The following is a 15,550-nucleotide window of genomic DNA, read 5'->3' as shown; positions in this document are numbered from 1 at the left end:
CCTTTTTTTTTGTGCTTTAAGTATTTCCAGCAGTCCCTGTGCAGTTCGTGCTCCTCCTGGCCAGGAATCATCCCCAGGCCCTGGGGTTTGCCTGGAGGGATGGGCCTGGCACGGAGGCCTCTGCTCCTCTGCTGGGGGTCCAGGGGGCTCATTTTGGGGCTGGGGAGGGCAGAATCTGTCCCTGCTGTGCCACCTCTGCCCTGGGCAGAACAGGGCCCTGCCATAGGCTGGCAGCACGACAAACCCCACGGATTTGTGAGCAAAGAGGGAGCTTAGTGCAGGATCTGCCCTCCAGCCTCGGTGCAGGGATCGAGGATGGAGCCTGGCCCCATGAACCTGCGGTGCAGGAGCAGCAGCTGGGTCAAGACCATCCCCTAAGCGTCGCCCTGAGATGCAGGGAGCGACTCTTAACACATTTCTGAGCAGCAGCAGAATGGTAATGGACATGGGGGCTCCAGCCCAGGCACAGCCTAATGGGCTTTTAGGCAAAACTTTCCATCAGGAGAATAACTGCGCTGGTGAGCAGCCAGGCGCTGACAGCAAACGCGAGCTGACACCACCACGGTGCTGCGTGGAACCAGCCCTGGGCCTTTTGTTGGGGTAAATCCCACAGAGGACAGACAACGATACAAGTAAAACATGATTTGAGGGCTTTACAGTGCCAGCGTGGCCTACACAGGGAGACTGCAGGACTAGGACAAGGAGCAAGCTCGACAGCTCTGTAGGTCCCTGTCCCCACCAAAGCAAGACCAAGAGCACATTCCCTGAAGCCCAATTCCAACACAAAGCTGCCCGAGGCCACGCCAGCACCACGAACCCTGGGATCCTGCTGGCCACAAAGGCTCCCGAGGCCAGTGGCTGGGCAGGGTGTGCTATATGGTGGGCTGGGAGCACTCGAGCCAAAACCATCTCCGAAACAAAGATGCCTGCAGCGCCCAGCTCTGAGGGTGCAGAGCGCACATTTCATCGCTGATGCGCTCAGAAATAAACTCCAAACCCCAAATCATTGCAGAAAATAGAGTCCAAGGGGCTGGCTGAAGTCACGGATGAAGTCACCTTCCTCACCAGGCTGTGCATCTTTGGAAAATGGGTGTCCTCTAGTGGATTCAGCATCGCTGAAAATCACTTTTAGTATTATTACTTGTCGCTTATAACCTGCTCCATTAGCAACCCTGCTTTCCCAGGGAAAATGTAGCTCATTGGCACAATTAACACAACCCCTGACAAAGAGACTTCATTAGCTCTGAGGCAACTGGAAATAATCCCCCAGGCTGAAAAAGAGTCCTTGGCTCTCAGATGTATCTGGTCGGACTCACCTGAGCAAGCCCTCAGCTGGGATTAAGTGGTCCACAAAGCAGTTCCCTTGGATTAAGTAAAATAACAGCTTCTCCCTTTCAAGAAGCCCAGCAGAGTAGCACTACCTCTGGGCTGCCTTCTGCTTCACACACGTATCTCAGGCAGCAGGAAAGGGAGCGTGAACCCACCCCGTGAACCTTCTCCACCCAACTGCCAGCTACTGCTAACACGTGTGGCTGGGCTGGGAAGGGCGCGCTGCTGTCACTCACCTTCCTGCAACGAAGACACTTGGGTGTAAAATTAGTAACAAGCTGTAGCACAGACATTTATTTTTTACCAAAGTGACCTTCATCAAGCTGAGAGTTCTTTTCGCTTAATTTTCTCCAAAATGAAAGCCAAGTCAATCGTGTAATGCAGGGAGATGATGTTAACTCTTTATTAATATATTGATATTGAAAGGCTTAGTGAGACAGGATTAATGGATTTGATGGTCAGAAAGGAAGGCTGTAATCTTCTAGTTTGACCTGCAGCAGAGCATAGGCCTGGGCTTCCTGCAGCCCACCAATCCAGGCAGTTGCAAAAGGGCTTATCTTTTAATCCATACCATGGGGAGTCTCTGAAAAGTCACTACAGTCTGGTCCAACAGTCAGCTTCACTGCTAACACCATGCTCTCTGCTTCCAGTTTTGTTATATCTGACTTCCACTTACAGCCCCGGGCTGTTTCAGCTGAAGTTCTTTAAATAGTCTTCTTTAAATACCGTGTTTCAAAATATTAATGACTCTCTTACTTGTGACTGCTTTTACTTTACAGTATATAGGAGCAATAACAGGCTTGATTCGGACCTTAGTTATCCCCAAACTATGTGGAATTAATTAATTCCTTAATGGTTTCCATTTTACATTTGTGTAACGGAGACCAAACCCTTCTCCACGAAGGTACAAACCAAGCAAATCCACAGGAGAGCAAGTCAGCTGTCCACGCTCCTCTTGGCCGTCTGCTAGATTGTGTAGACACTATGAGCAGCTCAGTACGGAATGGTAAAAAGAGAGTCAGCTGTAAAGTGTTAGATTTTTGAGGGAAAAAAAATGCAAAGTCCGATTTACCAAAGCATGTCATATGTCTGAGCCCAGCTCTGCACACTGCTTGTCTGATATGTGGTTAGCTAACGACTCTATGATGTCAAGAAGGAGTGGCTGACTTAGGGAGCGGAGGTTTGGCAACTTGGAGACCTTCAAGGAAAAGAAAAACAAAACAGAAGAACAGAAAGAAATTAAAAGCCTCCCCAAAGCACAGCTGATGTACCATCGCCTTCCCCCTGCCACCCCACACGAACACGCGGGTCAGTCAAGTCATGGCTGGGCGCCTGCTGCGTGAGCTTTTGCTCACAATTGCGGAGCTGGGAAGCAGAAAATGGCCCACGGGAGCTCAACTCGTGACTTCCTGCACTTTCATTCCACTTTCAGGCTGCTGCACGGAGGGGGTGGGAATGGAGAACAGCAGAAATGCTGAGCCCAGCACTGCCTCTCCAAGAAAGGAGCAATTCCTATTCGTAATGGCAATTCTGCTGTTACTGGATGCAGATGAAGCCCTCTCCTAAAATCAAACCTTGGCAGCAGCACAGCCCTGGGCTTTGAAGTCCGTGTGTGTGTTTCTGCCGACCTCCAGATCATCTGAACTTGACTGAGGACCTGATCTCTTCACTCCTCTGCTCCCGAGGAGAGGTGGTGGTTTAAAGCAGAGCCCTGTTCAGTACCCACGCTGGTTTTGCTGGTATTCCTCCTGCAGTCAGAGCAGGCCACTGCAGCACTAGCCAACACAAACCTCTGCCACATCACATACACGGGAACCTACAACACGTACGTTGTAGAGCACATCTTTCTGCTGCTAGGCTGCTCAGAAGCTCAACTGCTATCAAAAGGGAGCTCTGGGCTTTCGTGTCCTCCACATCTTTCTAGAAGCAAGGCAGCAATCCCTCCTTCTGCAGCCATTAACGCCCCTGTCCAGCCTTGAAAGCAGACTGCCTAAAAGCCTGTCCACTTATCCAACCCGTATTATCTGATCTCATAAAAGAAATCACCTCACTTTAAGGAGCTCATCTGTGATAAAGCATAAAGATATTCTGAGCATCTTTTGAAACCCTGGAAGGAAACCACTGAGTGCACTTTCAGAAGGAGCTCAGGATAATACCTGCTGGAAATCATATGCCCAAAATAAGAGGGCACGAGGACGGGGAGGGAAAAATACCCCGGTGACACTGCTGGGAATCCTGCTCTGTGTCAAGAGGCACACGCTGCAGAACAGATCAGAGCTGGTGTCAAAACACACTCAAACGCTTCAGAACAGCAGTTTTATTAGGGCTTTTGCACAGTGCTGACACACAAAAGCCTAAATACACAGCGCCCCAACTACTGAACCTCTGGGAACAGCTCTTCAATTGGTGTTCTTACTGCTGGGAAAACTCTTTTAACCTTCTGAATCACGAACAACATTAACCAAGCTGTGAGAAAAGATCACAACGGCCATATACCCAGCCTGTCTAAGCCTTGATGACCCGCCGGGCTCGCACAGCAAGAACAAGTCACCTTTCAGAGCCTGTGGCATGCCAGGGAGCAGAACAGCGAGCATTCCTGCCCAGCCACGCACACACAGTCACACAGAGCTGGGCCAAAAAACACACACTGGAGCCTCTCAGGCCAAGCACAAACATTGCATAAATAAGATTTCTTGCACATCTGCTTGACAGTCTTCCAGCCACATTTTGATGAAAACCGTTCTAAGAGTCAGCAGCTTAAATATAAAACATTTCCACACATTCTGGCTAGTGAAGATGAGTACAATTGAGTAACACCCTTTAGTTCAGATCTTTTTTTTTCCTGAAATGTTGCAATATTCATTTCCCCCCAGTGCGTTCTGGTGAGAATCACTCCAACCTGTTTGTCTTCCTGTGGCCTCCAGTGGGAAGGACCACGAGATTTCAGCTCACGGGGACTGCAGCACAGTGACCCCAAACCCGAGGAGCTGTCCCAACCACCTGTGTGTCCTGTAGCCCGCAGTGGGGCCATTCCCCACCCCATGCTGAAGTTGGGCCCCTCTGCAGGATCCACGAGGCCAGAAGAAAATGTGTCAGACAAAGCCAGGGGCTGTAAGCTCATGCTGAGCTCCCTCCACCAGGCGTGGGATTCCTGGATGCTGGCTCCACTCTCAAAGCTTCTTATGCATTTTTAGTGATTTCTGAGTGTAAAACTCATTACATTTGGACAACTTAGGCATTTAATAAAGAGCCCAAATACCTCCCTCTGAGTATCCGATCTCTAGATACCAGCTGGACCTAGCAGAGCTTCCCTTCCCTGAGGGCAACAACAAGAGGACCATGAGATTAAACATACTGAAGACGGAGAGCTCCTTGAATACTGGCCATGGCATTATTACCAGGAAGTATGTAGCATCCAGAAATCCCAATTCCCAGTCTCTGTGATATACCTACCAGTTAACAGCTGAGCAACAAACTGGTGACATGCTGGGAAACTCTCATGGAGGGATCGTGTGTCATATGAGCAACACAATGACAATACCCTTAACTTTCTCAAACGAGGACAGGAGTATCAGCACTTCAGGCTCATGACCTTTTCTATCACCCTGCATCATCCTGTGTGGTTTCCATGTTTTGATACATGGAAACCACAAAAAGCCCAGCCAGGACATGGTAATCTGCCTTTTGAGCAAACGACAATATAGCATCTATGACAGGGAGAATACTTCAACAGAAATATGAACACTGCACTTGTAGCTACCAGTGAAAGAGAAAATCATGCATTTGATACATGACAAACTTATCTTGTTGTACACACAGGAACCCAACGATGGCATGGCACAAAATTAACAACTGGAACAAGCGGAAATGGAAGCAATTCTGTGCAACTTCTGTTTTGGAAGGTGTCTGCATTTCCAGACTAGATTGTTCTAGTCTTTTATTTATTTTTAATGTTAAAAGTGTGCCTAGCAGACTTGTCAGAGAGAGTCAAGGACATGCAGCCAGCTCTCAGCTGTCTCACATGAGAAAGAATGAAATGGATTCCTACATTAATGTGTCTTTAACCAACGCAGAGACAGAGGACAGCAGCTCTCAAAAGCCCCGGAAAAGATGCAACCAACCTTGGTGAACTGGTGAACTATGATGTGCAGACAGTGCCTCTTCATGTCCAGGGCTTGGGTCTTGTCAGCTGCCTCCAAAATCTACAGCAAAAGCAAAGGCAGGGTTTTCCTTCTGCATTGCTCAGAAGTGCAGTGCACAAGTACTGTTCTGACTCACATGAGATAACTCCTCTGAGCTACAGAAACATCAATGTTTTTCATTACAAATCTGAATCTTTTCTAAACTAATCAGAAATAAGCCTTGGATTTAAAATGTGTGGAGTCCTCAGGAGATAATCAGCAGGAAACTGCAGGTCTGTTTCAGAGCCAGGTTCCCTGAAGTGTCCCAGTGAGACTGGTGTGGGCAAGAGCCAAGAGCAGTCAACACAGGCTTTGATTCTGCTCATGTTGCAGAGGGTTTGGTTTTCTACCAAGCAAATGGCTTGCTTTTTGCCAAATAAATGGCTTTTTCAAGGAATATTTTTGTTGCCACTTCATCGCCAGATCCTGTCTGACAGAACAAGACTAACATCATGTGCACGCCACCGTTTGCTCCGGTTCAAGCATCTACTGAAAGGATTTGGAGCTGGCTGCTGAGCCTGCAGTACATCCTAAAAAGCCCTTTAGAAGCTCTGTGGGATGAGGAGCTCCAAAGGAACATCCTGGTGGCCAGTCGAGCAATACCTCCGAACACTTCAGCACTAATGACCCCAAGAGCAGACAAGGAAACAAAGCCACTAAAGGCTGCGTTCCTGCATTCACCTCAGTTGTTCAGAGCCACTGTCCTCAGGAGGGGCTGCGCAGCCTCAGGGGATGCCACTTGGGAAATGACTGAGTGCACCAAACCCACAACAAGGGACGTGAACGAACTGACAGCGATTCCTGCAAGAAACTACCTCACGTCTGCTGTGTCCGATGACCATACTGATCTTATTTTTCGCACGCTTTCCTACACAAACACGGCCCTTATCCCAATGCATTCAACTCTTCCCTACAAAAGCCCACAGCAGCTTTATCTTAAAATGTAAACACATTTACAGCCTACAGCTTCAAGTAATTTTTTTTTTTTCAAAAAAAGAATAAATCCTAGGCCAACTGAACCAGCCTCTTTGGCACTCCTGTACCATTAAAGTTAGTTGGGGACGATTACCTGGAGTACGTTCTCCACTGTAACATTCATTTCTAGGTTCTGCTTACAGTAGGCTTGCAGTCTGTTGTTGGAGAAGCCATAATAGTAAGGTGCAGCAAAGAGGTAGCTGTTAATCTCGTTAAGGAAAAAAAAAAAAAAAGGTAAAGCAGAGATAACAGCACTGATTGTAAACACAAATGCAACGACAGAAGTTAAAATGGTGTTCCTGCTGCTAATGCAGCCCTGAAAATCCTCAGCCTGAGCCTGGCAATCCAGAGCTGAGGCACTGTATGTGCACTTTAGACAGATATTCATTACTTCAGATTTAAGGATACAGGGAGTCTTCAGGAGGCATGTTTACTTCTCCATAATAAATATATCTAAGCATAGATTCAAATGCTTGTTTGCTGGGAACCATTTCACCTATTGAAATATTCACTTGTCCATCTTCTGGCATGAAGGAACGGAACATGGCTTCAAAGTAACTGGAAAAGGAAGTAAGACTAATGTAACACACTGCAGACAGGCAGTTTAACTCCCTACTGTTCAAAGGCAGCTATGAAGCACTGCAGGTTCCAAAGAAGTAAATGCAGGTGATAACCTGGGCAAAAACATTGCTAAATTGTTGTTTCATATATGTCTGCCTGTGAGAGTACTCCAAACATAATCCCCACAATTTCCATCAACACTACCTGAATTTGTCTGTTTCTTGAAAATTAGGACACACGCTCCTTTGATTTTTGTCTAATTTGCATAAAACCCAGCAGAAAGCTTAAAGCATGATGGATTTCCTTGCTATCTACAGGCTGTAACTGCCAATCACGCATCGGGGTTTCTTTAAAAGAGTTGTGAAATGTTTCTGGTAACATACTACGGTAACTAATACTGAATAGTATTACTGGGACTGGAAAAAACTTGTGGCAGTATTTGAAGTAGAAATTTGATGTGAACACCTCATGTCTTGCAGGACATAAAGGTGAAGTTACACAGAACACACAAGCAAGGGACAAACCCACTGCTTCCAAACAGTGCACAGGGAGAACAGAATGCATCTTCAGAAGGGTGAACTGCTTGCCTCTACAGCCAAGCATAGGAACAATCTAGTCTCTGTTATGCAGCATTTTTTTTTCTATGCTTATTCATACCCAGTCTTAAGTCTCAGCAGGTGAGAAAGAGATTCAAGTTTCACATGATTCAAATGGATGTTCACCACCAGAACTCTTTCTGAGCTCAATGGACATCTGTTGCTTTCCACTTCACTAACACAGCCTTATGCCTTACACCATTTTTCCTTCTCGTGATTTTAAAGATTCTTTGTCCTGCAGTGCAGCTTCTTACACATTCTCTAGAGAGTCTCTACAATTTTAATTTCCTTCTATCTTCCCCTGCTGGGTATCAAATTGAAAAATATTTAATCACTGTTGCTTAAAGGCTTATTACACTTATTGAGCAAAGCTGCATCTTATACTTGATCTGGATACAAAGTTCCTTCCTGTCTTCTACAAAAAGCAAGCTGACCCCCAGACTGCAGAGCACTGAGTTTTACGCATACAATATTTTTTATAGTTTTAGTGATCAGTGACTCACTCACCTGGAGCGGGCTGCTAGGATTGCTTTGTGGGCTGGCCGTGGGTGGCCATCCAAGAGGAGGATGATATCACAGAATTCAATCCCAGCTCCTTCAAGGTAAGCCTTCATGTCCTGAATTAAAGATGTTCCTGAAAGTCAACACAGTGAAATAGTTAAAAACATGATAGTTCCAGCTGACCACGTGCTGTCAAACTAACATATGGCCAAGTCATAGCTCCAGGCCCTCTTTCCTTTGGGACCCTTGGCGTGAGCAGAAGGCAGGCCCTTCCACATCATTTTGGGGCAAAATGAGTTTCATCCTTCCCTACCACAATCCCTCACCTGCTGCCCATCCCAGAAACATACCCAGCAACTCTGCTTTCAAACTGGTGACAGCAAACTTCTTCTCTTCTTTTCTTCCACTAACTCTTTTTTTCTTGGTTAATTTTTCCATGCTTTCTTTCTCTCTCTGTCTCTCATGGTAAAATCATCACTGGCTTAGTCCCAAAATCCTCTTCCTCACTCCTGCTTCTTCTTTGGTATAAACCGGTGAGAGGCCAATGCCTCCACTCAGCTTGATTACCTTCTACTCCACTTAAACTGAAGGTCTACTGCCTTTTCTTTGAATCATTTTTTTATATCTTCCCACTCCTTCTGCCTCTTCTCTCTCTGCACAGAACCAGGATATGTTATTGCAAGGAGAACAGGACTAAATTTAATATAACCTCCCATGTATTTTAACGTGGATAATGTTCTGACTGAAGCCCAATGGAGAAAGAACTGGCATGTCCTGTCTTAGCCTGGGAGACAGCCTAATATAGTTACACCAACTGAACAGTCAGTGGTCTACTCCCAGGCCATTTCCTAGGCTAAACAAACTGCTAGCAACTCAAAAACACTATAGCTAATAATTTTATAAGGTATAAAAGTTACCAATGTCAAGCGGCTGATCGGAATGTGTTCGAACAGGAGGTTGCTGCTTTCTCCGCACAATTTCCACTATGAGGGATGAAGAAAGATGTTCAAACTCCTTCATCATTATTACCTGATTAAAATGTGATTCTTTCACCACAAAGTTCAGGCAATGTTCCTTAAAAAAAAAAATTAAAAAATTACTGTTTTTTGCATTAAGTCATCCTACAGCATCACAGAAACATTATGCTGGTAAACAGCCATCTTTTTCTTATGAGCCTCCACGTGGCTCCTGCGGCTGCAACTACCAAATCTCTTCCTCACTAAGTGACCATCTAGGCTCCCACTTAAAGACAAAATCTGGGACAATTCTAAGTATCTAGAAAAACCTGACTAAGAAATAACGAGGGAAAGATTAATTGAATCCCATCCAACTGCTCTGAAGATTTCTAAAATGGAAATCTCAGGAGATGCCAAAAACCTCATGAAGCTAACTAAGATTGGTTGCTATTTCATAATAATACATTATACAATTAGATACCAAAATTTAATTAGAAGAGTGAAGAGATCTTAACTCTTAATACTATCCAGTATTAAGAATTACAAAGAGGAACAAATAGCTTGAAGGATTTCCTTAGGAAATTGTGTGGATTTTATCTTAACCTTTTCTATAAATGTTGCGAAGTCTGAAAGAGATCTCACAAGCTCTCGTATGACAAACTTGCTAGAAAAAGTCAATGTGGTAGAAAAAAAGACAAATGAACCAGAACTAATGCTGAACAGTTAAAGGGACAAAATAATAATAATAAATAAATAAAAATAGGTACTCCATTTGCCAGTGTGAACCAATGCTTTCCCTTGGGATATTTTCATAAGCAAAAAATATAATCTACACCAGCTCACCATACGGTGAGCACAAAATTAAGCCAAAGAGTAATTACTAATTTCCAGTTTTTGCCATGTTATTTCAGCTGGGATCTACAGGGATCTGCCTAGGACCCATCTGTAAAATGTTTTAAATAATGACTAGGGTGCCAGAAAGAGCAGCCTTCTGTAGGTGGCACCTAGCCATGAGGAATAACAAGCACTTGAGAGGACAGGATGCCAATTCAAGATGATCCTGACAAAGTGGAGCGATGTGGAAGAGCCCCTGCCACCCTGCTGCTAGCTAAGGCAGGTGGAAGTAGCTTGCTGATCTGACGTTATTGGCACTGGGTCCACCAATGCTGAGATACTCAGTTCTTGAGCCTCTGGGCACCTGATGGCACCACGGTCCTGTGCACCAAAGGCTGTGCCAGCATCCACAGAACTGCTGCTGACTCTGCTCCTGTTCTCCTGGATGTCCTTCCTTTGCCCAAATCCAGTGTAAAAAGAGTGCCTGAGGAAGTCCACGTGCATTCTGGCTTGTCAAGCCCCACTCTGCTTGTACTGGTCAGCTTTATGGCCAAGTGATGGGCACAGGCTGTCCAAATCGGCACTGCATGATCTTGCACTAACCCTTGGACTTGAGTGGAGGAACTTCTTTGCAGCTTTAAGCAGGATTGGCTCTGGCCACTTTTGGTGAGAGCCAGACCATCACAGAAAAAGCATGGTCCGAAGCCTTGGGGTATCAACTCTGCCTAAAAGCCCTTGGTCCCACCAGATGGAGATGGGGAACTGCCAATACATTGCTTTTCAAAAGAATGTTTGTCAGATAAAAGTGTGAGAACTGTGTTTAGTTTTTCATCAAACCAGGTGAAAGAACCTGTTAGTAGGCTCTGCATTAAACAGGGGGGCCAGAAAATGCACTGGTTCCACCTTGCTGCAGTGAGAGTGAAGTGAAAAAAGCCAAAGTCACCCTGCCCTGTTTATCCTACAGGACAGATAAGTAAAAATATCAGACACTTATTGAAAAAAACTACGTAATTGTCACGAGCTCCTGCAGTACAATCCACACTAGCATATACCCAAGCAACTATAATTATAGGGAAGAACAGAATTTGCAAAGCTGACAGCTTTTGCAAAACATTAATTACATCAAGATTATTTTTTTTTAATTTCTTATCAGTTACTTTGTATGCAAAATACCTTTAGCTGATCCAGCTGAAGCTTGTTAGCATTTTCACACACAATGAGCACATTCTGCAGATCTACAGATGCTTCAATATACTGAAGGCAGAGCTGTTCCAGTCGAGAGAGCTTGAAGTTTAAGGCTAGTTTGTACACATCCATAATAAGTAGCACGTCCTGCACGTGACCTGAAATCACAAGAGATAAAATGCCCTTTCATAACTCTAGAGAGTTCACAAAACAAAAAGAGTGACCTTTCTCAAAGCATTTCTTTTGCATCAACCTGAGCATTCAAAACAGCAGAACGGGCAGCGATCGGTGAAGCATTTTTACAGAGAAAAAAATTCCACTGCTGCTTAGACTAAATCAGGAATTGGTACTAAAAAAAGAAATGAGTGGTCTTTCAAAATGGAGGCATGAAAGCGCCACCCCAAAAGATTTTTTGGAGAAAGATTTTGTGACCATCGGGAGCACAATTTTTCAAGACCCTCGAAAGAAGTCTCTAAACACGCTGACAAGCTCCTAAACTAGCAGTCGGTTTTTCCAAAGTGCTCAGCTACTGCCAGTTCTGCTGAAGTCCTTGGTATTTCTGCAGTGTTAGCAATCGGTCCCCTGATTTCAACAGGTCCTTAGCAAGGCACGCTGTATTTATGCACTTACAGATCTGAGGTTGCTCTAGAAGAGAGGGCTGAAGGCAGGGGGGCAGCAGGGACCCAAGCTGACCACTGCAACGGGGCTACTGAGAAACCACCTCCAGGAATAATCCTCCACAGCCTTTGCCTTCCTCACAGGGGATCTCAGGCCATCTGCTGTAACTACTTTTTGAGAGAGAAAAGCCTCCTTGCATGTTATTTGGCTTCCCAGTGTCTAATAAGGAAAATCCCATTTGATAGGCGTGCCAAGTGTGATTAGCTCAGCCCCTGAAGCGATCCCCCAAGGCGCTAACCTCTGAACTATGGGGAGCAACTGGGAATGTGTAAGTCAGGACAGGACCATTGGAGGATCCCAGCAGACCTGTAACACTGCAGAAAGGTAAGCACCAGGGAGAACATGTGCTAGGCTGGGGAGAAGGGTAAGAGGCTGCCTAGCCTGTAACAAAGGGAAAAGTTCAGTGTGATAATCCCTTGTTTGGTCTGGTTCTGTCCTGCAATGAGCGTACTGAGGATTAGTGAACCAGCTGAGAGCAGGATCTGGCAATGTCAGCAGAAGCCAGAGATGTGAGAAGGTTCCCTCATCCCCATTAATTAGGCTTCACAGGGAAACCTTTGGGACAATTGCATACAAATTAATATTTTACTGAGAATTACCCTTTCCAGAATGGACTGAAGCTGAAGCAAAGCTCCAGCGTTAGGGTAGATGCACCTCAGTTTAAATGACTGTGCCACGTGGCTGCAGTTTCCCTAGCCCCCCCAGCTGGAGTGCCCTCTGGATATCCTGCTGTGCCACAGCCCAACAGACCTCTTTGCTAAAACAAGGCCACGAGTTAGACTTGCTGTGCTGAAGCTGAGATCTCTGGCTATGACTTCCTGGCCTCCAATTGCTTACAACTCAGCCATCTTCAAAGAATGCATCTAATGGGCTTCTCGAGGCATTCCTTTGGGTTCGCATTTTGAAGACATGATAGATATTGGATCTTGCTCCATATCAAAATGAATGTTCACTCCTCAGTTGCAAGCATTCTGTTCTTATCCTGCTGACCTACCTTTGCGAGGGTATTTTATTTTGTCCGTATACAGAAACTGCATGAGCACCTCGAAGGGTTGCGCTTCAGCCTCTCGGATGGGCACTTCCAGCAGTGGCTGCAGGCGACACAATTTGACGTTCCCACCAATCCCATCCTTCTGACACGTTGGATGTCCCTCGTCTTCAATATCTTGCTTTGATTTCTAGTAAGACAGAAAAAACACTCAAACATGGCAACAGTGCTGTGTCAGCCAGCACACTTTACTATCGAACCAAAGGAAAAGATTTTTCTCATCACTGCATAATTTTCAAGACTCAAGACCTCATTATCTTCAAGATTATCTCCAAGATATAAATTAATTCATATGTATCAGAGACTTACTGTTTGTTCCATGCCACGTGACAAACATGGATGAGAGCAAATGTGAGCTCCTGGACAAAACTCAAAAGCAGTTTTTGTCTGCTCCCTTTAATCTGTCTAATCTTGTAGGCCATCTCCCATTCCATGCAACCTTTACCCACCCCAGAACGAGGGGTATGTGTGTCTCCTTAGGCGTATCCCACAAGATTAGAACTTAGCTAGGAGAGCTCCCAGGAACCACATCACCAAATCCAGACAACTGGATTAACTTTGGCTACTCCATCTTATGCTCCTTGCCTACACTGATGGACATCCAGTAGCCTAGGTTAATACTAATTATCCTCTTTATTTTACTGGCCCAACAGCACCTTAGCATCAGATGCTGCTTTGCTCCTACATCTGTCTCAGCAGGCATTTTTTTTTTCTTATAACTTTATTTCCAAAATTGGGCAGAATAAGTACTACCTCACCACAAGATGACTGTTCTGAGATACTCACTTGTTTCAATCTCTCCCTCGCCTGCATGATTTTCTTTTTCAACCACTTGCAGCGAGCTGTAACAATTGCAGTATGTCCTCGGACCCGTTCTTCCTTCTGCCAAAGGGAGAGGAAGAAGAACACACATTAAACTTTAATTCCCAAATCCCATGGTGGTGGCAGATGGCAGCAGTAGCAGAAACCTGGGCTGTACTCCAGGTTACCATACATTTAGTTTAGGTTAGAATGAAAGACAACCCTGCATCTGCTCTTCACATCCAGATGAAATTCAACACCTATATTCCCTAAAGGGTAAGCAATGGCAAACACCACTTGGAAAGAGTCTTTGTTACATGGACTGAGTAGAAGCTGTTGTATAGTTTCAGTGACATGGACCTTCTTCTTATCATTACATCTGATTTCAGTTTAAATTTTTCTTTTCAAAACAACGGTATGCTTCTTTGCTATTGTTCTTCATAATCTATTTAAACTGTTCTTCGGAGCATCTGATCTCTGTAAAGTCTTTTATAACTTTTTACAAAAAAAAATGCAGATGAGCTCAGATTTCTCAAGTTTTTCTTTGAAAAACACATTCTTTTTACAATTTAATAATCGTTTTCATTACTAGAGAATGAACAACATTCCTCTGTGCAGCTTTTTCTCATTCTATTTTATTTCAGTGATTAAAAATGACTTCTGAAGCGATATCTAGATCTGCAAACAACTGCCTTGCTCTTTCCAGGGAATAGTTGTGACCTCAGAGTACAGAGGTCGTTAGTATCACTTTCAGACTGCAATTACACGTAACGTGCTCTGATAAATTCAAGTTATGTCTCAGTGACCCAAGGATTTTCTTAGTTTAAAGCTTTCTTCTCCTTCGCAGTTTTATAAATTTACCTGGATTACTGAGATTTACTAAACCAGAAAGACATCACTTAGACCAGTGGCACTGCTCTTAAAAACTACATTACCAGAGATTTTGGCACAACCATTGCACAATTTGCTTTTTCCCAGCAAACATGCAACACATGCAGTCACACCCCTGTTGGGACCCTCTCTTCCTGTCAAATCCAGTACCATTTTCACTAAAATCTACTCACCTCTCCCAAAACAAACTCCAAGTCACTGAACTGCCTGTTTTCCCACAGCCTTCCATAATCTTCATGTAGAGTGCATTTTGGGTAACAGGAAAACTAAAAAACAAAAACACCACAAAATACATTTTTGTCTGTTTCAATTAAATATATCCAGAAAGACTGTGGATGCTTACTACCACGGTATTTTCTTACTAACTTGACATCAACACAGTATATAAAGCTATAAAATATCAAGCAAACCACATGCAAAGGTTTCCTCTAGGGTGAGAGCAATGAAAGGTAACAGGGTAGCTTACAAGAAATGTGTCTCAATGTGGTTTGCAGATTTCTGGATTTGGGGGGCTAAGTGTCTCACCTGCTTTCAGAACCTGTCTGTGAGTCCTATGCAAAAAAAAAAACCAACAACTTTCTATTGGGGGAGGGCATTGATCTGGTGTGAGTACTGCAAAATTAAAAGTTTTAAATTCCCACATTCGCTGGGGTCTGCAGTAACAAGACAAATCTTCAAATTTTCAGAAACATTCTGACAAATCCTCACTGATACTCACTATTTGTCAAAATAAGTTGTCATGACCTAAGACTTTAGAAGGCACTGGAGAGCTTAGCCTTGCCAAAATGTCTGTTCAGGTAACGTTTCTCAGATTTTAGAGATACACATTCATTTTTGACAGCTGATATGCAAATGCAAAGGCTTCCTGCAGGAAGGATGTCAAAGGGAAGCCATGAAGCTCGCAGTGAGCCAAACCAGAGACTCCTCTGTGTCGGGAGATGGAAGCAGGACTCGTGCAGAAATGATGTGAACATTTGGTTTGTTTACCAGTGAGTTGCCTGGAAGCTGTACATT

At 44.6% G+C, this 15,550-nt stretch overlaps 1 protein-coding gene across 1 annotated transcript in view; it reads right to left on the bottom strand.

The window, feature by feature from the left end:
* Positions 1-1,708: 1,708 nt before the first annotated feature.
* LZTR1 (leucine zipper like post translational regulator 1) overlaps positions 1,709-15,550 on the bottom strand; it is a 34,550-nt gene continuing 20,708 nt past the window's right edge. Inside the window, exons 11-20 of the mRNA XM_084498207.1 lie at positions 14,710-14,802; positions 13,631-13,726; positions 12,791-12,974; positions 11,107-11,276; positions 9,061-9,217; positions 8,150-8,276; positions 6,894-7,043; positions 6,580-6,685; positions 5,451-5,531; positions 1,709-2,527 (exon numbers count right to left, since the gene is read on the bottom strand). Of these exons, the coding sequence (XP_084354333.1) occupies positions 2,411-2,527; positions 5,451-5,531; positions 6,580-6,685; positions 6,894-7,043; positions 8,150-8,276; positions 9,061-9,217; positions 11,107-11,276; positions 12,791-12,974; positions 13,631-13,726; positions 14,710-14,802 (1,281 nt within the window). The 3' untranslated portion in view covers positions 1,709-2,410. The remainder of the gene's footprint in view (positions 2,528-5,450; positions 5,532-6,579; positions 6,686-6,893; positions 7,044-8,149; positions 8,277-9,060; positions 9,218-11,106; positions 11,277-12,790; positions 12,975-13,630; positions 13,727-14,709; positions 14,803-15,550) is intronic.

Source organism: Aythya ferina (genome assembly GCF_964211825.1).
Source record: "Aythya ferina genome assembly, chromosome: 25".
Lineage (NCBI taxonomy): Eukaryota > Metazoa > Chordata > Aves > Anseriformes > Anatidae > Aythya > Aythya ferina.
The sequence above is the reverse complement of the archived record's forward strand: the minus strand, read 5'-3'. Positions and strand labels throughout refer to the sequence as shown.